The 24,578-nt window shown below is 41.7% G+C and overlaps 2 protein-coding genes across 4 annotated transcripts in view; one reads left to right on the plus strand and one right to left on the minus strand.

Annotated features, from left to right (window-relative positions):
- Window positions 1-11,390, minus strand: part of LOC137380240 (ER membrane protein complex subunit 3) — a 38,676-nt gene extending 27,286 nt beyond the window's left edge. Inside the window, exons 1-3 of the mRNA XM_068052081.1 lie at window positions 11,213-11,390; window positions 3,179-3,236; window positions 2,283-2,376 (exon numbers count right to left, since the gene is read on the minus strand). Coding sequence (XP_067908182.1) covers window positions 2,283-2,376; window positions 3,179-3,236; window positions 11,213-11,367 — 307 coding nt within the window. The 5' untranslated portion in view covers window positions 11,368-11,390. The remainder of the gene's footprint in view (window positions 1-2,282; window positions 2,377-3,178; window positions 3,237-11,212) is intronic.
- A 931-nt stretch (window positions 11,391-12,321) lies between these two features.
- The window catches only part of fancd2 (FA complementation group D2), a 99,668-nt gene continuing 87,411 nt past the window's right edge, over window positions 12,322-24,578 (plus strand). The window contains exons 1-7 of one of the 3 annotated variants that reach the window (XM_068052083.1): window positions 12,322-12,395; window positions 16,252-16,392; window positions 17,486-17,553; window positions 18,295-18,398; window positions 22,591-22,651; window positions 22,751-22,803; window positions 23,874-23,952. In XM_068052083.1, coding sequence (XP_067908184.1) covers window positions 12,326-12,395; window positions 16,252-16,392; window positions 17,486-17,553; window positions 18,295-18,398; window positions 22,591-22,651; window positions 22,751-22,803; window positions 23,874-23,952 — 576 coding nt within the window. In that variant the 5' untranslated portion in view covers window positions 12,322-12,325. Of the gene's footprint in view, window positions 12,396-12,830; window positions 13,004-16,251; window positions 16,393-17,485; window positions 17,554-18,294; window positions 18,399-22,590; window positions 22,652-22,750; window positions 22,804-23,873; window positions 23,953-24,578 lie in introns of those variants that run through there. The other 2 variants (XM_068052082.1, XM_068052084.1) reach the window with 2 other exon arrangements.

Genomic DNA, 24,578 nt, shown 5'->3' on the forward strand with positions numbered 1-24,578 from the left:
ATGCAACCCAGGCAATGTTGAAAGAGGAGATAAGTCAGACACTAGTTTAAAATTGAAAAGCAGGACGTATTAGATAGGCTGTCTTTACTTAAGGAGGATACAACCCCAGGGCTGGATGAGATGCATCCAAGGATACTGAGGGAAGTGAGGGTGGAAATCAGAGGCACTGGCCATAATTTTTCAGTCTTCCTTAGACTCTGGGCTGGTGCCCGAGGACTGGAGAATTGCAAATGTTACACCCATGTTCAAAAGGTGTAAAGATAAGCCCAGCAACTACAGGCCAGTCAATTTAACTTCGGTGGCGAGAAAACTTCTGGAAAAAATAATTAGGGACAAAATCAATAATCACATGGATAAATGTGAGTTAATTAAGGAAAGCCAGCATGGACTTCTTCAGGGACTAACTTGCCGGAGTTTTTGAGGAGGTAACAGAGAGGGTTGATGAGGGCAATGCTGTTTATGTGGTGTACATGGACTTTCAAAAGGTGTTTGATACAGTGCCACACAACAGACTTGTGAGCAAACAAAAAAAGGGACAGTAGCAACATGGATACAAAATTGGCTGAGTGACAGGAAACAAACAGTAGTGGTTAATGGATGTTTTTTGGGCTGGAGGAAAATTTGTGGTGGAGTTCCCCAAGGGATCAGTGTTGGGACCCTTGCTTTTTGTGATATATATTAATGACCTAGACCTTGGTGTACAGGGCACAATTTCAAAATTTGCAGATGATACGAAACTTGGAAGCATTGTGAACTGTGAGGAGGATAGTGTAGAACTTCAAATGGACATAGACAAGTTGGTGGAATGGGCGGACAGGTGGCAGATGAAGTTCAATGCAGAGAAATGTGAAGTGATTCATTTTGGTAGGAAGAACATGGAGAGACAATATAGAATAAATGGTACAATTTTAAAGGGGTGCAGCAGCAGAGGGACCTGGGTGCATATGTGCATAAGTCATTGAAGGTGCAGGACAGGTTGAGAAAGCGGTTAATAAAGCGTACAGTATCCTGGTCTTTATTAATAGGGGCATAGAGAACAAGAGCAAGGCAGTTATGTTGAACTTGTGTAAGATGCTAAAATAAAAGCAAAATACTGCGGATGCTGGAAATCTGAAATAAAAACAAGAAATGCTGGAACCACTCAGCAGGTCTGGCAGCATCTGTGGAAAGAGAAGCAGAGTTAACGTTTCGGGTCAGTGACCCTTCTTCGGAACTGAAGAAGGGTCACCGACCCGAAACGTTAACTCTGCTTCTCTTTCCACAGATGCTGCCAGACCTGCTGAGTGGTTCTAGCATTTCTTGTTTTTATTATGTGTAAGATACTAGTTCTGCCTCAGCTGGAGTATTGCATCCAATTCTGGGTGCTGCATTTGAGGAAAGACATGAGGGCATTGGAGAGAGTATAGAAAAGATTCACGAGAATGGTTCCAGGGATGAGGAATTTCAGTTATGAAGATAAATTGGAGAAGTTAGGACTGTTTTCCTTGGAGAAGAGAAGGCTGAGAGGTGATTTCATAGAGGTATTCAAAATCATGAGGGGTCTGGACAGAGTAGATAGAGAGCAACCAATCCCACTCATGAAAGGATCAAGGAGGAGAAGGCACAGATTGAAAGTATTTGGTAAGAGAAGCAAAAGTAACATGAGGAAAAACTTTTTCACCCAGCGAGTGGTTAAGGTCTGGAATGCGCTGCCTGAGAACATGGTGGAGGCAGGTTCAATTGAAGTATTCAAAAGGGAATTAGAGAGTTATATGAAAAGGAAGAATGTGCAGAATTACGGGGAGAAGGCAGGGGAATGGAACTGAATGAAGCTCTTTCAGAGAGCTGGTGCGGACACAATGGGCCAAATAGCCTCCTTCTGCACTGTATCGATTCTGTGGATTCTTCACCCAGCCAGTTCACAGATATTTTTTCATGTGCCATAGTTAGTAAGAAAACAGCTTAACAGCTTTATATAATTATATAAATTGTCTTATATAATGCCTTAGGATGTTCCAAAGCACTTGATAATCATTGAATCCCAAGTGCGGTCGTTATTGTTATCTAGGCAACATAGAAGCCAATTTGCATGCAGAGATTCCATAAACTGAAATTAGATAAATGACCAAATAATCTATTTTTTAGTGATGTTGGTTGAGGGATAAGTGGTTGAGATACTAGGGGAACACATCTACTCTTTTTTGAATATTTCTACAAGCTCTTTTAAGTTCACCTCTGTGCGGATCTCATGTGAAAGAGAGAGATTACACATCCTCTACACATCTTATAAGAAAACCCATTACCGGTCATGGGAGAAGGTGGAACAACTTTTCTTTTGGTCTTCTTGAAAAATCCATCATCTGGGTTGTTAAAATAATACTTCCGTGTTAGGAAGGACTGGAATATTAAAAATAGGGAGTTAGATCAATTTAAATATGTTGTAACTTCACCATAAGAGAAAAAGAAAATTACTGGTTAGAAATACACAGAATTAATCCAATCTATATAGAAACCTGGGTACATATTAAGCTATCTAGTTTCTAGTTTGATCTGGCACTTTGGGTGATTACATAAATTTATTATTTTTGAACCCTCTAGAATGCTACAAGTTCATGTTTGGATGTCAAGTGGGAACAATATGACACATGGCTGCAATCAAACATACTCAATATCCACGTCAGGAATAGCAACTTGGGCGAGTTACTGTAGTGCAGTTCCCACCTATAGAACCATATCCCAGCACAATTCACTGCACTCAAAGGAAAAATACTGGAGAAAAAGCAAGGTGACGGTCATTAGAAAGGGAAAAGAATCTGAAAAACGTTGACATTTTTGAACCAAAGTAAAGAGAGAACATTACAGATGACAATGGAGCGATATAGGTTTTAGGATAAAATTTGAAAAACTGAAACAGGAAAAACTGAAGCAGTCATACTGAGCCTCTTTCATCCTCCTCCCAGTAATGGATCAAGAACAGCAGAGGAATAAGTCAGATACCCACCCTCCATACTGCAGAATAGTACATGGTCCTTTAAATAAAATCAGATGGTTAAGCCTACAGTCTCTCAGGTGCTTTGTGCCATTCAATTTAACAATGAACTACATTGGCTCAAACCCACACATTAGTTGACCATTAATCTTCTCGTCCAATGGCCAAAAAGATATGCTTGTGGGACTAAGGAGAGAAGTTCAGTGTTACCTGTTTTGGAATATATCTGCCATTTTCTCTCAAAATTCTACTTCTGATCAGAACTTGACTGCAAAAAGAAAACAAAGCAATTATATTTTAACAGACGATACAGTAAGTGCAAAGGAAAGTGAAGTTTTGCTCAGCAGACTGAAATGTCAACATCTTTAACTGTAGTTTGATACCCTCCTTCAAAACTGTCATGGGTTTTGCACTTATTTAACATGGTCGAGTGCCAATACAGTATTTCAGTTCATCGTTAACTTATTAAAAAAAGTTATTTCCCTTTTCTTTAATATCCAAATCAAAACGATTTGACTGCAGCATCAGATGCGTGTGCAGTAGGTGAAGGGTACACACTAGAAAGTAATGGTGTGTAAAAAAAAAATACAGCAATTGGTTTTAGGAGACACACCACGAATCCAATAGGTTTGCCACACAAGCGGAGTTACCTTCCATGAACCATTAGCTGTACAGTCGACTAACCTTCCTGTACTTTTTCCAATTCTGTTCAGTTATCTTAGACTCCCTCCAGTGGTTATTCTGTGCAACTTTTGCACTACATCTGAGCATAACTGTTGGAAATGCTACAAACTGTTGTTTGACACAGATTTACATTTACAAATTATTACTGTTTAACTATTAGATTTTTTCCTTCTTTTTATATCCCTCTTTATATCTCCCAGCTGCCATATTTTGATTACTCTTAAGGTGAGCTCAAATTTCCTATGGTAGCATTTTCCTCAGCACTGATATCGAGGTTTAAGCTTTCAGTAATATGCCCAGGATAACGGAGAATGTTTAATTGCTGGCTGGAATTATCCTATGCCTCCACAAGATTTTCCTCTATGAATCGTGACAGTGCTTCATCAGATCTTGTTTCAAACTTTGACTGTCAAGTGAATTTATTTAAAAATAGGTAAACAAGGAAATAAACCATAGCATTATCCACACTAGCTCTTGAAAGGAAACCAATGTTCACAATCTTCCTTGTAGATCAAAAATCTGTCAAACTCAGCCTTGAATATTTTCAACGACCCAGCCTCCACTGCTCTCTGGGGAAGAGCATTTCAAAGATCAACAACCCTCAGAGAAGAAATTCCTCATCTCCATCTTAAAAGGGAGACCCTTAAATGGTCCTACTGTTCAAAAGTATACTCCCTTTCCCCAAAATGTACTCGGGGTCCTAAATTGCACAGAAGGAGGCCATTCGTCCCACCGAGTCCATGCTGTTCTCTGCAGAGCGATTCAGTCAGTCCCATTTCCCGGCTCTATCCCCATTGCCCTATAAGTTTATTTCCTTCGAGTGCCCATCCAATTTCCTTTTGAAATCATTTATCATCTCCGCTTCTACCACTCTCGTAGGCAACGAGTTCCAGGTCATTACCACTCGCTGCTTAAGAAAGCTCTTTCTCACATTCCCCCACATCTCTTGCCCAAAAACCTTCAATCTGTGTCCCCTAGTCCTTGTACCATCAGCTAAAGGGAATATTTTTTTTTGACTACCTTATTTAAATCTGTCAGAATCTTGTACACCCTTATCAAATCTCCCCTCAATATCCTTTGCTCTAAGGAGATCAAATCCAGATTCGCCAACCTAACCTTGTAGCTAAAATCCTTCATCCTGGAACCATTCTGGTAAATTTCCTCTGTACCCTCACATCCTTCCGAAAGTGGTGACCAAAACTGGATGCAATACTCTAGTTGTGGCTTGATCGAAGCTTTATAAAAGTTCAGAATAACGTCCCTGCTTTTGTACTCAATGCCTCTACTTATGAAGTCCAAGATCCCATATGTTTTGCTAACCACTCTCTCAGTATGTCCTGCCACCTTTAAAGATCTATGCATATGAACCCCCAGGTCCCTCTGTCCCTGTACACTCTTTAGAATTGTACCATTTAGCCTGTATTGCCTTTCCCTATCCCTTTTACCAAAATGCATCACATCATACTTCTCTGTATTAAATTCCATCTTCCACTTATCTGCCCATCCTGCTAGCCTATGTCCTGTTGCAGTTGATTGATATTATCCTCACTGTCTGCCGCACCTCCAAGTTTGGTATCATTGGCAAATTTTGAATTTTTACTCTGTATTCCAATATCCAAGTCATTCACGTATATCAAAAAAGCATGTCTCTTCATTGAACTGCATCTGCCATTTAACTCCTGCCCCACTAGTCTATTACTGCTGCTACTTTTCTCAGTTTGCACAAGCCCTTTAATTTGAGATCAGCAAGGTTCAACACCATTCCTTTTTCCAATTTTGCCTAAATTTACAGAAGTAGAAAACAAAAAGCATAAGTCCCAGCACAAGTACCTGGATCACACTATTACCACCTTCCTACCAACGCAAATCACATCTACCTTACCTCTGCTCTTTTCCCCTCAAACCCATCTTTCTTTTCATGTATCTATATTATCTTCAATACCATGGCCAGAACTTTCAACTCCAGTGGGAGAAGCATCAGATTGGTTGCCTATTAAACACCCCACATAATCTTCCTTTGTATTCTGCATAACAGGCAGCTGATCTGATGCCACCAGTTTGACGCTTCCATGAAGGCTGAGTGTTCCGCTCATGTTACAAAAACTAAGAAACAAGTCTCTTCCGTGGTTGGAAAGTAAATGCAAATACCAAAACATTACCACAGATACAATCAGGTGATTAAACAGTCAGTGTCGGAGGCTGAATAGTACTTTGTTAAATCCTAAATATGGAACACAAGAACACAAAGTTCTTTGAACAAAATCAAGGCTCAATCAAATCCAGGCTCCAAAACAGAGGGTGCTAAATTACCAGTGATCTGATTTAATGTGGCACCTTAAATTAAACTAAGGGCTTGAATGCTTTAATCTGGCAGATGTTAAAAATCTCATGGTAATATCTCAAGAGAAGTAGGAAGTTTCCCCGGTGTCTCTGGCAACGTTCCTCCTTCAATAATCAAAGACAGATCATATTGTTGTTAGTAGGAACTACTCGTACTCAAAATGACTACCACATCTGCTGACCCAACATCCACTGTACCTTGAAGTAATTGTACATGCAGTGATTTGAGAGACATAAGGTGCTAAGTACGTCTTTCTTTGTTTCACCAATCCAACCATTCTAATGAATTGACTTTCCAACAGCTTAGTACAGATTTCACAAGCAAGGCAGAGTTCTGCACAAGATGCTGTGGCCATTAGGAACGAGGGAGACATGTTCTCAACCTCTGGCAGAAATCAACAGTTGTTTAAAACAGTTCATCAGTCTCAGAACAATGCAGCAATAAAATATTTTGCCTGGTGTTCTTTGAGATGCTGTCAACACCCCAAATTTAAAAGAAGTTTAGTCCAAAAGACACAAATGCACTTAATTAAGTACAAAAGGTTTATTAACTGAAGAAATAAAATTTTTGCTCAATTGTTGTGAGTTTAAGATTAAATGTATGCATCAAAGAAGCCCTTAAAATCAGAAAATTAGAACTACCTCCTTACAATTACCTAACACTTATATGAAACTGTCTAAGCACTTTACGAGGGAGGTGCAATAAGACATGGACTTCAAGCAGAAAATAAGGGCATTGGAGTGGGAGAAGTGAGACAAAAATGTAGCATTAAAAGGAAGGTTTTGAGATGCTTTGGAAGACAGAGAGGGATAACAAGGCAAAGCAGCTTGAGAAGAAAGTTCCAGAGGAAGGGAACACTGTCGCTGAAAAATCAGCTACTAGTTGCAGAAGACAAGCAGTAATCTTAAATCAGAGGAATGAAAGATGCAAACTGGAATATATTGTTGGAGATTACCCAAATAGTGTGGAGCGAGTCTGTGGAAGCATTTGAAACCAAGGATGAGAATCTTGGAGAATGGAGTCAACAATCTGAAATTGTCAAAATGGTCAAGGAGTGGCAAATGCAGAGGTGTGCACCAATAGCAATTTAAGGACTATTGGAAGAAAGGGATGGTCAGAGGTAGGATGGTAGTTTGCAAGAAACTGCAGTCAAGGAGAGTGGGGTGGTTTTAAAAAGGGTGAGGGCAGCAGCTGAAGAATGGGAGAAGTTAATAATGCCCAAAATATGGGGACAAGATGACGCTGGGGGAGCTTCATGAAGGAAAAACCCAACATAGCTGGCGGAGAAGAATGCTGAAAAATTACAGAGTGAAGGGGGCGCGGGACCTTGTTTTGGGGCAAGGATAGAGGGGAGATGATAGCACATGCAAACGATTCTGGAAACAGAAGTCCATGAGCTCCTCACATCTAAAATCAGCAGCAAGGCTGGAGGAAGGACACCAGCACCATTCCCTGCAGGGGAGGAATATCTGTGCAAGTAATCACAGAATGATACAGTGCAGAAGAGGCCCTTCGGCCCATCGAGTCTGCATCGATGCATTAAAACACCTGACCTGTCTACCTAATCCCATTTGCCAGCACTTGGCCCATAGCCTTAAATGTTATGACGTGCCAAGTGCTCATCCAGGTACTTTTTAAAAGATGTGAGGCAACCTGCATCTACCACCCTCCCAGGCAGGGCATTCCAGACCATCACCACCCTCTGGGTAAAAAAGTTCTTCCTCAAATCTCCCTTAAACCTCTCGCCCCTCACCTTAAACTTGTGACCCCTTGTAACTGACCCTTCAACTAAGGGGAACAGCTGCTCCCTATCCACCCTGTCCATGCCCCTCATAATCTTGTACACCTCGATCAGGTCACCCCTCAGTTTTCTCTGCTCCAGCGAAAACAACCCAAGCCTATCCAACCTCTCTTCATAGCTTAAATGTTCCATCCCAGGCAACATCCTGGTGAATCGCCTCTGCACCCCCTCCAATGCAATCACATCCTTCCTATAATGTGGCGACTAGAATTGCACACAGTACTCCAGCTGTGCTCTTACCAAAGTTCTGTACAACTCCAACATGACCTCCCTGCTTTTGTAATCGATGCCTCGATTGATAAAGGCAAGTGTCCCATACGCCTTTTTCACCACCCTATTAACCTGCCCTTCTGCCTTCAGAGATCGATGGACAAACACGCCAAGGTCCCTTTGTTCCTCGGAACTTCCCAGTGTCAGGCCATTCATTGAATACTTATGTGTCACATTACTCCTTCAAAAGTGTATCACCTCACACTTTTCAGGGTTAAATTCCATCTGCCACTTTTCTGCCCATTTGACCATCCCGTCTAGATCTTCCTGTAACCTAAGACACTCCACCTCACTGTTAACCACTCGGCCAATTTTTGCGTCATCCGCGAACTTACTGATCCTATCCACCACATAGTCATCTATGTCGTTTATATAAATGACAAACAATCGGGGACCCAGCACAGATCCCTGTGGTACGCCACTGGACACTGGCTTCCAGTCACTAAAACAGCCGTCTGTCATCACTCTCTGTCTCCTACAGCTAAGCCAATTTTGAATCCACCTCATCAAGTTACCCTGTATCCCGTGTGCATTTGCTTTCTTGATAAGTCTTCCATGTGGGACCTTGTCAAAGGCTTTGCTGAAATCCATGTAAACTACATCAACTGCACTACCCTCATCTACACACCTGGTCACATGCTCAAAAAATTCAAATCAAATTTAGGCATGACCTCCCTCTGACAAAGCCATGCTGTCTATTCCTAATCAAATTATGCCTCTCCAAGTGGAGATAGATTCTCTCCTTCAGAATTTTCTCCAATAGTTTCCCTACCACTGACGTGAGACTCACTGGTCTGTAGTTCCCTGGCTTATCTCTACAACCTTTCTTAAATAGAATGCAATTTGATGGACTTGTTGCTGTCAGTGCAAGGGACAGACCAGTGGTAATGGTGCATGTAAATTTTTTCCAGGGGCAAAAGACGACACAGAGGTTAGAAGGAGGCATGGATTTGTTAACCTTGAAAGAGACGATGCAACAACAAAAGTTAATGATAAGATGGAAGTGGACACAATTAGAATATGTGGAGGAATAAAAAAAGTGAGGAAGATCAGATGAGATGGACTGGGGTGAACCGGAGTACAGTTTGGGATGAGGAGTTGCAAAAAGGGTCGGCTGACTGAGGAAATTTTAGGATAAAGATACTGGTGACTCTGAAGGGGCTCCATGATAGACAATGGGCATTACAGGGAGAGGTGTTCAAGGGAGGAAAAGGTGGTTGAGCAGCATCAGGATTTAGCAAGATAAGACCTGGAGACGTGTTACATGTCTCCATGGTCAGAAGACACAAGGAAATACAGAGAAAAAAGTTAACTGTCCACAAACTAACTTGCAGCCAAGTTTAGTGGAGTCTAAACTCAGATGGTGAAAAAAGGGGAGAGGGAAGGAAGAGCAAGAGGAAGGTTAATGAAGTTGACTGCTAAGAAGCACATTGAATGGGATAGACAATGGGAGAGGAGAGTAAGGGAACTCAAGTGGCTGTTCAGGGAGAGCAAACAGCATGCCACACAGTAGGTACAACGAAGAATGCCCAGGTTAAAAGGCCATAGGTCTGCCCTGAAGACACAAGCTTGGTCTAGCAGTAAGGAAGATCAGTGGAGGGAGTAACAACGGATACATTAGGTAATTGGAGTACTAGGGCACAGTATAGTTAATCAGGTAGTTGTATCAATACAGTGAAAATAGAACACCTGTCATACTTATTTTTTGCAGATCCTTTTAAAACAACATTTAGGTCAGTTAGTTTTAAAAGATATAGAAAAACTGCTTTTACAAAATAATGGAAAATTTGTGCATACTGTGGAAATCTTACATCCAGAAAATGTACTCAAAGATTGTATGCTTGACACTTTCTAAATAAAGTGCCAATATACACTGGACAAGAATTTTTCAATAATTAAGGCAGATTACTATTGCAACAAATGGCACCAAACACCTGTGCTGCCAAATACCATTGCCAGGATAGAATACTTGTCCACACCTCTTCAGTCCTGCTCTTTATGATGTTGAGTGGAAGCTGGACTCTATTGCATAAGAAATGAGGTGGAATTAAAAATCACTAATTCAACCAGAGCACACATCATCCCCGATTACTCTTACAGTTTGGTTACAGAATACCACCACTGGGTGTGCTTCTCTCAACTAGGGGAATGGTCTGTTTCCTGGATAAATGTAAAAGGGAGAAAATGTGTCCCAAATGACAATGGGCAGGATGCAGATCCTGTGGCTAAATCTGCAACACATCAAGTCGCTCATCGCTCAGTAAGGTTATAGACTATAGTTTAAGGACAGAATAAAACTCAATATACAACTGGGCAGTCGTGCTGTTCAGGGATTGTTTTTTGCCCTGAGAAATCTTGGATCATAAGTTTTCAATTTCATTTATTTATAACGTAAACTATACCAGTACTGAATGTATATGTAGATTAAAACTGCAGCTGATTATTGAGAATGCAGGCCATCCAACACGTATGTATGTAGTCACCAATTAAAAAATAATTTTTTACAAAAACATTCAACCCACGCTATTCAATGTAGAGCACAAACCAGAAGTACTGTTCTGACAACACAATAATAAAATTGGTATGGCGAGAAAGTATCTTAAAAATTGGAATGTCACCAGAAGGAAGTCTAACAGCAGTGCACAACTTCAGTCAGTCTCAATCACAGTTTGCTTTTGTCATCCAAGCATGAACAACACATTCAATGTTCATCTCAGATATCGCAGAGCTAACCTATGCCCTTCCATTGTGTACACCTTGTGTAGAACCACTCCTTTCTAAAGAATTCCCACAAACTGTTCCCCATGTGTCTCCCAAGTGAAATCAGCCTAGAATAAACTGTGTTTCAATTACTGAGGATCAGGATCTCCACAGAGACCACAGACCAGATTTCACCCTTCATTTCAACCCCTTTCACAGGTACTATACATAAGGCTAGAAGTGAGAGATGGCAAATTAAACATTATTTAAATACTTTTAAAAATGCAATCACTAGAACATACAGAGGAATGCACCAAGAAAAAGTTAGCAATGTAAAACCAGAAACTCAATTAATTATTTTTGACAATCACTCCAGAGCTTTCTGGGAAAGAAAATGGTCTCCATGGAGATGGAGCAAGTCATTATTTGTTGAAAGTATTTTGCCTACCTGTCGGAAACCTGCTCCTCTGTAAGTTTCTTATCGCTCTGTAGGAGAATGGAGATGTAATGCCGGATCAGGCCCACAAAAAAAGTGATGAAGACGATGGGCAACACGACCCAGAGCCTGATGTTGGAGTCCAGCAGCAGCTCAGGCTCCGCCATCTTCCACCGGAAATGACGTCGCTTCGGCCTCTTGCATAAATTAACTAACGTAATACGTAGACAACGTGCCCACGCGAAACTTACGTTCAGCCTCCTGCTCTCACCCTGCAAAACAAGAAGATTTTTTGGATGATTGATATTGTTTGTGTGCACTCGTAACCTGATGTCGCAGGGTAATTAATTGCTATATTATCTCTCCAATGGTGGTAAAATGTCAGACTTTATCACCAAACCAGTTTAAAAAGTCAACAAGTTAAAGCTTGAAATTAAATCAGAAAATGCTGGAAATACTCAGCATCTGTGGCGAGAGAGGCAGAGTTAATGTTTCAGGTCTGTGACCTTTCATGAGAAATTAAAACTTGAACATGTGTCGACCCCCCCCCCCCTCCCAACCACCACCTTTGCATAAAGACCATTTTCTTTCCCAGAAAGCTCTGGAGTGATTGTCAAAAATAATTAATTGAGTTTCTGGTTTTACATTGCACACTTTTTCTTGGTGCATTCCTCTGTATGTTGGAGTGATTGCATGCTTGTTGAAACGCACTAAATGTTGTGGGGAGGGGAAATATCTTCTTCATCTTTGGCCTCCTTGTCTCGAGAGACAATGGATAAGCGCCTGGAGGTGGTCAGTGGTTTGTGGAGCAGCGCCTGGAGTGGCTATAAAGGCCAATTCTAGAGTGACAGGCTCTTCCACAGACGCTGCAGATAAAATTGGCTGTCCGGGCTGTTACACAGTTGGCGCTCCCCTTGCGCTTCTGTCTTTTTTCCTGCCAACTGCTAAGTCTCTTCGACTCGCCACTCTTTAGCCCCGCCTTTATGGCTGTCTGCCAGCTCTGGCGATCACTGGCAACTGACTCCCACGACTGGTGATCAACGTCACAGGACTTCATGTCGCGTTTACAGACGTCTTAGTTGCTGCAAGTGGAGCTGGAGGAGGAGCAGGCCTGAGCTTTACACCATGGTGGCTAAAAGAAGACAGTCCAAGTCTGCAGATGAGCATGATGAAGTCAATGCTAAACACATATCAAGTAACTAAATCCATAAACTTATACTTTATTTTGAAGTGTTCCATTGACTATTTTGTTTTTCACGCAGGGGGAATCTCCTCTGTTACTTCTAATTTCTGTGGACCACACACACACACCTCTAGCTGACCAGCCTCCCAATCCTTCAACAGTGTCCAATCTCAGGTGGTCACAGGGCTCTGATGAAAGGGGAAATATGCACAGAGCAAATTGCAGATGTTGCTGACACGAAACGTTGGAAATACTCAACAGGTGTTGTGATGACGTCTACGCGCCTGAATCGTCAACTTGACGCTTCGTGCTGCCCTAGGCATTTCCAAAATTTTCTGTATTTTGCTTTTGAAAGGGGGTTTTGAATCCCAGTGAGCGGGCTCCATGGGACAAGACTACAAGTCCCAGCATGCTCCGAGTCCCTTGTGCAGGCGCCGTGGGCAGAGGCGCATGCGCAGTGGCTGTGCTCCAGTGGCGGGCTGGACGAGTCTGGTTGTCGGTAATCTGCTGCAAGTGGAGCTGGAGGAGGAGAAGGCCTAAGCTTCACACCATGGTGGCTAAAAGAAGACTGTCCAAGTCTGCAGATGAGCATGATGAGGTTAATGCCAAAGACATATCAAGTAACTAAATCCATAAACATACTTTATTTTGAAGTGTTCCATTGACTATTTTGTTTTTCACGCAGGGGGAATCTTCGCAGTTATTTCTAATTTCCATGGACCACACACACACACACACCTCTCCCAATCCTTCAACAGTGTCCAAGCTCAGGTGGTCGCAGGGCTCTGATGAAAGGATGCTGCCATCCACAAGACAAATTACAGAAGGATTAGAGGGGAGTTGAGGAGAAAGTTCTTTTCATTTCCCCCCTCCCCCCAGAGGGTGGCTGGGAGTCTGGAACTCACTGCCTGAAAGGTGATAGAGGCAGAAACCCACATTGCATTTAAAAAAACTTGGATTATATATTTGAAGTGTTGTAATTTACAGGGCTGCGTACCAGGAGCTGAAAAGTGGAATTAGGCTGGATAGCTCTTTTTCAGATGACACGGATACAGTAGGCCAAATGGCCTCCTGTGCTGTAAATTTCAATGATTTTATGAGTAAGACCATCGAGAACAAGCTATAGTTCCCCCAATCCCCACATTCAGTTGCCTTGAGGTTTTTGCCTCCGCTATTTCACCCAGAAGTCCAGGTTGTTAATCTGTGTTTAGGTGGTTAGCAGCAAGAGATAGATCTGCTGGAAGCTGCATCAACTGCTGCTGGTCTTGCATCAATTAAAAAAGCTCAGGATGAAAACAAACATTTTCTCACAGTCTTGCTGAGCAGGGAGCACTACTGATTTTTGAAGTTGTTTTTGAGTGCAGAAAGATCACTGCTGTTTTAATGAAATTGCCTAATTCAAATCACTAGATAGTTTGATTTTTGTATGTGTGCAACAATGTATTTGAATTAACAAGAATGAAAGTAATAACATTGATATTGCATTGATTCTTTGCTCTTGATCCAGAGTAATATTCACCTTCAAGTTAAAGCATGCATATTTCTGCATGGCAGTATAATGTCTGTGTTACAGCTATAACAAGCTTTGGAAAGTTTGAATATCTTAGTTGACACTTGTTGCACAATTGTCACAACCTTGTCTTTTATCCTGTCACTCCTTAAGACATTGGCACAGACTGCCACCTAGTGTTGTGCTCTGACCTCTCTCCCAAGTGACCTTTCTGAGCACATGATATTGTATGGTGTCAGTAAGCTATTTGGCCATGTGTGACATTATTCCAATCCTGACCCTACCCTAACCCAGGCAGTCTGGATAAGCATCGTTGAAATTATTTGTGCAAAGTGTTGATTCAGTTCATATTAAACCCAAAATCATCTATAATTTGGTATCTATTGCAGTCTTGCAGAGACGGTTTGGAAAAGTGTCAGAAGTGGAAAATATCACTGGTCGAGTAGCGGGTGCTATTCTGAAGGTTATGTTTGAATTAGATTTTCTGCTACTAACTATGAATGTGTGGAGAAATCTAATTTATATATGCCTTGTTGGAGTCAGTGTAGAGGCACTTTTATCTTCTGTTGCTAATTGGTACACAGCAGGGTACAGCATTCTCTCCAAGAATTTGTAATTGCCTTTAAAAATTAAGAGTAGACAGATTTCTGACATTTGACCGCATGTTTTTCTGGTAGAAACTATTTGGACGTAAAAGTAAGGGGCATGATCAAGAAGTTTGCAGACAGCACAATGATTGGCCATGTGGTTGATAGCGAGGAGTATAGCTGTAGGCTGCAGGAAGATATTGATGGATTGGTCAGGTGGGCAGAAAAGTGGCAAATGGAATTCAACCCAGAGAAATGTGAGGTGATGCTTTTGGGGAGGTCAGACAAGGCAAAGCAATACACGATTAATGGGAGACTACTGAGAGGTGTAGAGGAAGTGAGGGACCTTGGAATTTTTTTTTTAGATTAGATTAGAGATACAGCACTGAAACAGGCCCTTCGGCCCACCGAGTCTGTGCCGAACATCAAACACCCATTTATACTAATCCTACACTAATCCCATATTCCTACCAAATATCCCCACCTGTCCCTATATTTCCCTACCACCTACCTATACTAGTGACAATTTATAATGGCCAATTTACCTATTAACCTGCAAGTCTTTTGGCTTGTGGGAGGAAACCGGAGCACCCGGAGAAAACCTACGCAGACACAGGGAGAACTTGCAAACTCCACATAGGCAGTACCCGGAATCGAACCCGGGTCCCTGGAGCTGTGAGGCTGCGGTGCTAACCACTGCGCCACTGTGCCGCCCAAATGAATGTCCACAGATCCCTGAAGATAGCAGAACAGGTTGATAAGGTAGTTAAGAAGGCATATGGAATCCTTTCCTTTATTAGCTGAGGATTAGAATATTAGAGCAGGGAGGTTAAGCTGGAACTGTATAACTCATTGGTTAGGCCACAACTTGAGTACTGTGTGCAGTTCTGGTCACCTCATTACAGAAAGGATGTAATTGCACTAGAGAGGGCACAGAGGAGATTTACGAGGATGTTGTCGGGACTGGAAAAATGCAGCTATAAGGAAAGATTGGATAAGCTGGGGTTGTTCTCCTTGGAACAGAGAAGGCTGAGGGGAGATTTGATTGAAATGTACAAAATTGTGAGGGGCCTGGATAGAGTGGAGGTGAAAGGCCTGTTTGCCTTAGCAGAGAGGTCACTGACTTGGGGGCTTAGATTTAAAGTGATTGGTAGAAAGATTAGAGGGGAGATGAGGAAAAGCTTTTTCACCCAGAGGGCGGTGGGGGTCTGGAACTCACTGCCCGAAAGGGTAGTAGAGGCAGAAACCCTCAATTCATTGAAAAGGTGTCTGGATATGCACCTCAAGTGCCGTAACCTGCAGGGCTATGGACCAAATGCTGGAAGGTGGGATTAGGCTGGGTGGCCTCTTTCTGTGCCTTAAACTTTCTATGATTTTCTGTCAATGTCAAAGATTGTAATTTGTATTCAATAACTCCTAAACGTTTTGTATCTTGGTGGAAATACTGCTGTCATACTTGAGTGCTTGATGTGAACACTCGATAGCAAAGGTAGAGAATGATTCATTCTCTGCAATGGCATTACACAATGAAAGGGTATAATTCCAGGGCAGAAATATTGTTCAACCCACATCAGTGTTTGAGAAACAGAGAAAACTGAAGCAGGTTTGGACTGGGCAATAACAAAGTTTCTGGTACCTCTGTCTTTGCATATGGATTATAAATTGACATTAAAGTATGTTGTATGTATAGAACAAAGTCAGTAACTTCAAAGAGAACATAAAAGTGTAATCATTGCTTCATAAAGAGTTTTTTTGTGCTGCTTTTTCTCAGGGGCAAAGAAGAGCAAAATAGGTGCGAGGAAACGAACTACATCTGCCCAGGAGGGAGAAGTGGATGATGATACAGTATTTGTACAGTCGCTAAAAACAGTTGGAGTGATTCTGAAACATGGAAACCAACCAAATAAACTAAGTATGTTGTTAAATGAGGCTATTGAGATTTTGTTGCTACTATCCATTTGCTCAAATGAAGATTGAATAGTGGATACCCAAGAGTAATAATGAAGCAGTAGTCTCATCTGGACTTCAGGTGGTTTATGTACATTATAATAGATATAGGGGGGTGGTTGCAAACCAATAATTGTATCCAAACCTTCAGGTGACATCTCAAACTGTGAAACTTTGGTAGGTTAAACTGTGAAATTAAAAAAACATGATTTTTAATTTTAATCTTTTGCAGTCAGTAAATGTCCTGCGGGCACCTGCCCTGAAGGATTAGGTTGTGATGTTATCAATGTAAATGTATTGGGTGATATTACTAAGATTTAATTTTCGTCTGCTAATTTTAAGTTTCCATTGCAAATTGCTCCTGCCCCGCCCCCACAGAACTGAACCAGCATCCACAACCTTTTGGGGGAGAGTCTTCCAAATTTTCCCCAACCCTTTGTGTGTAAAAGTGATCTGATAGAGATTGACAGCTTATCGGTTCCCAGAGGCACATCTGAAGCTTTTTTTGTTCAGCACTTGTCCAGATCAAGTATGCCATCTGCATCTGGTCAGTCACATGGGATATTATAGCCAACTCCAGTTCTGATCTACTTAACATTTTCTCGTGCACGCTTCCGGAATGGGTCACGGTTTGATGATGGTTTTGACCCCTTCATGGCAATTCTAAGAACACTTCTAATTTTGGCACCTGGCCTTGAATCCTGCTCGGTCTGACTAAATACATTCTTCCTTGATGTAGTTTTTTTATGAAATCAATTTGGGGATGTCTCAACCTAGTTTTTATTGGGTACTAATCAGTTCCTTCTTTTGATATTTCAGGCTGAAAGCTTATGTGATGTGTTGGAGCTGCTGGGGGCGGGGGGGTTGGGGTGGGATGGTTGGTGGAGGGAGGGAGGGAGAGAGAGTGAGCATAAAAGGGCAGTAAAAAGGGGGAAAATTCTTGAATACCAGGGATCTAAAACCACAGAACATACTAGAATTTGTCCTCTGTCAGATTCTGTGAGCACTTAAATCATCCTTTAACGAGTTCATCTCTTACTGATTTTTAATGATTGTAGCTTTGGACCAAGCAGTTTTTCAAAAGAAGCTTTATCAAGCTTTACGGAAACATCCGCATTATCCAAACGTGAGTCTTTATCTTATTTCAAATTGTTATCTTATTGCAATTGCTTGAGTATATGCTAAAGCCTGTTAGTAATGTCAATTGGTTGGTGAAATCTTTATGGCAAGTATCCTTGGGTTCACACCAATCCACAACTTAATTCTCATGAGTATTTAGATCTTCCGGCTAGTTGGTTCCTTGTAGTCTCGTTGGGTAAATCCTTTACCTGGTGAAGCACTAAGTCACATTGGCCAAGAGGTTCCTAGTTCAGTCCTTGGTCTGTACTGAGTTGTCTGATCTCAGCTAGGGAATTGCCTCAGTTAGACGTAACACCCCTGCACTAAGGAGGAGAAATGTTGGTGAGATGCCTGCTGTTGATTGCAATTCAGTGACCCCTTCTGGAAGTGTGGACGTGGGTTGAGGTCACAGTTGCACTCAGCTGCGAAACAGTACAGTAGATTGCAGACGTTCACTGACTAGCCTCACAGTCGAAGAACTGCATTGAAACTGCACCCCAGTAAGTAATCAACACCTTCAGGAGATGAGGACAAGAGTAGGAAGTTGTCTGAAAAAAAACATTCATATGGTCTCATGCATTTTTTTGTGGTTGGTTTGAAAGCATCATTAGAAGAAATCGGAGAGTAGTTAATTGCTTCTCTCTTGGGCTTCTAATGGTTGGATGGCAGGGCACCATGCTAGCTTCTCGGGCTGCAGGAACAGTGAATGCCTTTTGTTAAGAACTAATGTGAGTTGTGTTGTTTGCAGGTTGTGCAGGAATTTATAAGTGGTTTGGAGTCACACATCGAGGACAGAGACAAGTTCAGAAACTGCCTCTTGCCCTGTGGACAATCTCAAGAGGGAGAATCAAGGTACACCACAATTGTATCAATGATGTAACGCACAATTTTTGCAAGTGCTGTGTTTGTTCAGATAAATTTAATATGCTTTGCGATAAAACTTTTTGTACAGGACCTTGTTCTTGTCATTTTCTCTTTTCTGTTGAAGGTATTATCTTTTTGGTGGGCATTAGTTACCCTTTGGTATCTCACCCAGCTTGTTATCGTTATTATTGTGCAAGTCTAGACAGTGGGTGCGTGTAGTTCTCAACTCCACCACAGCCAAGCTTGTTGCTTATTTTCGTTGCAGCAAGATTCAGTGAATAGTGATCAGAAGTGGGAACCATAGCTAATTTCCCCTTTGCTAACCCAGGCTCATGGAAGTAATTATAGAATTGTATTGCCCAACTAAGATCAACTTACTTAGTACAGATCAAGATCAAATCTCAAACCTTCCTGGTCTGCATAGCTTAGCTACTGATTGGATCAGTTTGTTGAGTCTTTGGGAGTACTTTGACACTGCACTATTAATCTCCTGAATAAAACAATTTGAAGGGATGATTTGGGGTGGCACAGTGGCTCAGTGGTTAGCACTGCAGCCTCACAGCTCCAGCAACCCGGGTTCAATTCTGGGTACTGCCTGTGTGGAGTTTGCAAGTTCTCCCTGTGTCTGCGTGGGTTTCCTCCGGGTGCTCCGGTTTCCTCCCACATGCCAAAGACTTGCAGGTTGATAGGTTAATTGGCCTTTATAAAATTGCCCCTAGTATAGGTAGGTGGTAGGGAAATATAGGGACAGGTGGGGATGTGGTAGGAATATGGGATTAGTGTAGGATTAGTATAAATGGGTGGTTGATGGTCGGCACAGACTCGGTGGGCCGAAGGGCCTGTTTCAGTGCTGTATCTCTAAACTAAACATAACCTGGGAAGCTCGAGAGGTAAGATGCAAATTCATATGCATGATTTCACAGCAAATTTCTAACTTCGGCCTCCATGTCATGGGAAAGTTTAATTGGAGGTCAAGTTCTTTTCAAGGGGGTACAAGAGTCTCTGCTGTTCATAGTGCACCTCATAATGGCTTTAATGGACAATGGCTTGGAATCAGGTCACTTACCCATCTTTTGGCTGGGGGTGGTGCCCTGCTTAGAGACATTTGGAGAGTAGAAAATGTGGAGAAAGCAATGATTGGCTGTTTTCTTCAAAATAAAATTTTTACATGCTGAATGGACATTTCTTGTTGCATCTGAGAGAAAAATAGAAATATCTGTTTTTGTTCCAATACTATTTCCCAGGTATTAACTAGTCAAATAGGTTTCTCTAGCGACTGAGTTGCAACTATGGAGCAATTATCTAAACCCACATAACATTAAATTGATCAGTTTGTTCTGCAACTGAAAAATCTATTGATCCACCTATATATCAAACTGTTTGAACATTGTGCTCTCTTCTACTGACTTGACTGATTCACAGTGTGATGCCCCTTTTTATTGATCTGTTTGGCTCTGTACTAGTATGGATAAAGGCAGACCAGGCCAGAAGAGGGCAGGGATTGGGGGGTGTTTGACGTTCTTACTATTATGATGGTAGTAACAGTGGAAGCTTGCAACACAATATACTGGCTCTCATCCTGAGTGCTTCATCTTTGTTCTTGGTCGAGCAGGATCTGCCCCATCCTCTGCCTGCTTCATGGCCTCATCTTGATGGCCTCAGGTTCTGAGCAGGGGTGAAGAGAGACACAGTCCATGTTGGACACTAAGAGAATCGAGGGATATGGGGGTAGAGCGGTAAAATGAAGTTGAGGTCAAAGAAAAACCATAATCTTTTTGAGTGGCATAGCAGCTCGTGAGGCTGTATGATGTGTGTGCAAGTTTGTGTGTGTGTCACTCCACAGCTAGAAATTGATGGAAGAGTCGCCTTTGAAGAGGTAATTATAAATCCATCTGCTGCATAAATCGCTAAGTTACGCACCAGGCACCTCACCCATGACATCCCGGCTTTGCTGAATCTTGATAGTTCAATGGACCTTTTCCTATCTCAGTAGAAGTCAATCACATCAGCAACTGTGTGAGAAATCAACTAGGATATTGTTTTTTCTACAATATTTCCTTCCACTCCAGCCCAGGCCCTACTGCCCCAGATCAAGATTCCCAGACATTGACCCGCACCTGCTCCTTACACTAACTCTCCCCACTAACCTGCCAGCCTGTGCTTCTTTCGTTGATTTCATCCAGGGCAGTTATTGGAATATGACAATTGGCCTTGGTGCATCTGAACTTGGAAAGGAAAAATCCAGCGAGGTTCACAGTCAGGATTTCTATTCTGTGACTACTGTTGGAAATTGTGCATGTCTTGAATGAAGGCAGAAACAGGCTATGATGAATTCCAGCTTCTTGTAGCCTGATGACACTCGCTGTGTAGGCCCAGACATAAAGAATGGACATCGATTCCTGGGATGAGAGGGTTGTCCAATGAGGACCACAGAGAAATTATGGCACAGAAGGAGGCCATTCAGCCCGTCATGCCCATGCCGACCAAACAAACTAGGTGCTCAATCTAATCCCACCTTCTCTGCAGTTTAGAAGAGTGACAGGTGATCTCATTGAATCATACAAGGTTCTGAGAAGGCGTGGCAGTGTAAATATTGAGAGGCTGTTTCCCTTGGCTGGAGTCTCTAGAACTCAAGAAATAGGAGCAGGAGTAGACCACATGGCTCATCGAGCCTGCTCTGCCATTCAATACGATCATGGCTGATCTTAGGCTTCAATTCCACTTTCCCGTCCACTCGCCATATCCCTTGATTCCCTGAGACCAAAGATCTATCTATCCCAACCTTAAATGTATTCAACTGTTGAGCAACCACAACCCTCTGGGGTAGAGAATTCTAAAGATTCACAACCCTTTGAGTGAAGTAATTTCTCCTCATCTCAGTCCTAAATGATCAGCCCCTTATCCTGAGACTGTGCCCCCGTATTTTAGATTGCCTGACCAGTTAAGCAATCTCTCAGTGTCTTCCCTATCCAGCTTGATGTTTCAATGAGATCACCTCTCATTCGTCTAAACTCTAGAGAATATAGGCCCAATTTACTCAACCTCTCATCATAGGACATAAGAACTAAGGGCATAACCTCAGGATAAGTGGTTAATTATTAACATACATACAACCAGACATACATATGAACTAGGAGAGGAGTAGGTGATTTGGCCCCTCGAGCCTGCTCTGCCATTCTATAAGATAATGGCTAATCTGTTTGGGACACAACTCCACTTTCCTGCCTATTCCTGATACCCTTTTACTCCCTTGTTTATCAAGAATCTGTTTGCCTCTGCTTTAAAAAAACATTCAATGACCCTGCCTCCACCGCTCAATGGCGAAGAGAGTTCTACTGACTCAACCCTCTGAGAGAAAAAAATCTCCTCATCTCTGTCTTAAATGGGAGACCCCTTATTTTTAAACTGTGCCCCCGTGTTTTAGTCTCTCCCAGCAGGGAAAATATCCTCTCAAAACATCCTCTCAATATTCACCCTGTCAAGTCCCCTCAGGATCTTATATGTTTCAATAAGATCACCTCTCATTCTTCTAAACTCCAGTGAATGCAGACCCAACCTGTCCAACTTTTCCTCATAAGTGAACCTTCTCTAAACCGCTTCCAATGCAATTATATCCTTTCTTAAGTAAGGAGACGAAAACTGTACACAACACTCAAATGTGGTCTCACCAATGCTCTGTACAACTAGCAAAGCATCTCTACTTTTATATTCTGTTCCCCTTGCAATAAACGACAACATTGCATTTGCCTTCTTTAGGACTGAAATGAGGAGAAATTTCTTGACTCAAAGGTTATGAATCTTTGGAATTTTCTATTCCAGAGTGCTATGAATGCTCAATTGTTGAGTATATTCAGGACTGAAATCAACAGATTTTTGGGCAGGGAGGGAATCAAGGGATATGGGGATTGGGCAGGAAAGTGGTGTTGAGTTTGAGGATCAGCCATGAGCTTACTGAATGGCGGAGCAAGCACAATGGGCCAAATGGCCTATTCCTGTTCCTATTTCTTATGTTCTTTTCTTATAGTTGAGGTGCCATAGAGCTGTCAGTGCTGTGGAGCTATATTCTAGCAAAAGCTAGACCTTTAGGAGAGGTGAAAAAAGTTTTTTATTTCTATCAGCATTTTACAACTTGTTGGCAATAGTTTCATTCATACTCTATGTCTATCTTCATTTATTACAGTAACACTATGAGCTTTCAGGAAAGTCTCATAAAGCTGCTTCTTGGAATCGAGATTCTGCAGGTAAAACAATTGCAGCAGTTGTAGTCAGCACACAGAATAATAAGTGCATGCATATTTCCTGAAGTTTACTTATGAAGCTATTTTTTCTTTTCCTCTTAGTCTCCTGTTATGAACACATTATTTGAAAAAATTCCTGAATTTATGTATGATGGGTAAGATTCACTTTCGTTTTTCAGCGTAGTTGATGCAGTCCCCATAGCTTATAGAGAGTACGTTAGCACTAATGCAATTTGTCTCCTATACGCATTGGACAATTTAAAGGGGTAGCGCTATTATTATTGAACAAGGCTGTAGCAAATCACTATTGAAACACTGTATCACCACACCGTTTAGAGGGCAATTAATTACACAAGTTTCTTCTGATATGCTCACCATCAGTCCTCCCTCAACCAATATCAAAAACAGGTTGGGATGTCATTCATCTAATTGCTGCTTGTTGAAGCTGGCTATGCTTTTGCCTACATAATGCCATTAACTGCAGTTCAAAAAAAAGTAGTGAATTTGATATGAAATCATTTGGGATGTCAAAGTGATGTAACAATGCGCTGCCTGTAAGTTTTCCTTTATTACAAAGTTGTGTTTAGTTTAGTTTAGAGATACAGCACTGAAACAGGCCCTTCGGCCCACCGAGTCTGTGGCGACCATCAACCACCCATTTTATACTAATCCTACACTAATCCCATATTCCTACCACATCCCCACCTGTCCCTATATTTCCCTACCACCTACCTACACTAGGGGCAATTTATAATGGCCAATTTACCTATCAACCTGCAAGTCTTTTGGCTTGTGGGAGGAAACCGGAGCACCCGGAGAAAACCCACGCAGACACAGGGAGAACTTGCAAACTCCACACAGGCAGTACCCAGAATTGAACCCGGGTCGCTGGAGCTGTGAGGCTGCGGTGCTAACCACTGCGCCACTGTGCCGCCGTGTTGTTAAATAGAGGTAGGAATAGCAAACATCACCTATTTATCGAGGTGTTTTTCCATTTGCTTTTCTGAGGGAGGCTGTTAGCCAACAACATGTAACCATTTGAAAATATATCCTTGTGAGTTAACACTGATTCAGATTAGTGAAGAACGTGAGAACAGGGCTGTGATTAGGTGGATTATTGAACTATTAGAATCTCATCTCGCTGATACTCCCCTCCACACCCGCCCCCCTCCCCCAGTACTCTTGTGAAAATAGAATCCATTTATGCAATTGTTTTCAATTTTAGTGTTCCAGAGGATGGGATTAATATGCCACGACTCATCATCAATCAGTTTAAGTGGTTGGACAGGATCATAGATAGTAAGGTAGGGATGTAAAATTTTATTTTTACACATTTTTTTTTCCCAGTGAAGATAAATGTTTTCACAGTTGCAGCATCTTGTATTTGTTCATTTAATTCCGATCGATTTAACTTGTTGCTTAGGCACATGACTAGAATGCACCTTTCTTCAGAATCAGTGGTGAGGAAGATGGATGCCACCACTTAAGAGACAATTTGTTTGGATTTTTGTTTTTATATTTCTCTCCCATCCGCAAGGAAGTGTGCTGCATCTGTTTGGTGGACCTATGTACAGCTATTTTTTAAAACTACTAATCTGGTTAATTTTATTGATCATTGACCATGATCATTAACTGGATGATGATTTGGTAAACAACACTTGAGTTAATAAATTTGTACAAGGAAATGATTAGGCTATAGTTAGAAAACTGTATCTAGTTTTAGGTGCCCCCTCATGAAAAGGACATTGAAATCATAGAGGACTTATAGTTTAGATTCACTTGAAAAACTGGGACTAATTCCGCTGGAGCAGGGAAAGGATAAGAGGAGATTTTAGAGGTTTTCAATATTCTGAAGGTTTTGATGGGCGAATAGGAAATATTATTTTTGTTAACTGGAGAGTCTATGACTACTGCACACCAATTTAAAATT

This window comes from Heterodontus francisci, chromosome 19, assembly GCF_036365525.1.
Source record: "Heterodontus francisci isolate sHetFra1 chromosome 19, sHetFra1.hap1, whole genome shotgun sequence".
NCBI classification, from domain to species: Eukaryota; Metazoa; Chordata; class Chondrichthyes; order Heterodontiformes; family Heterodontidae; genus Heterodontus; species Heterodontus francisci.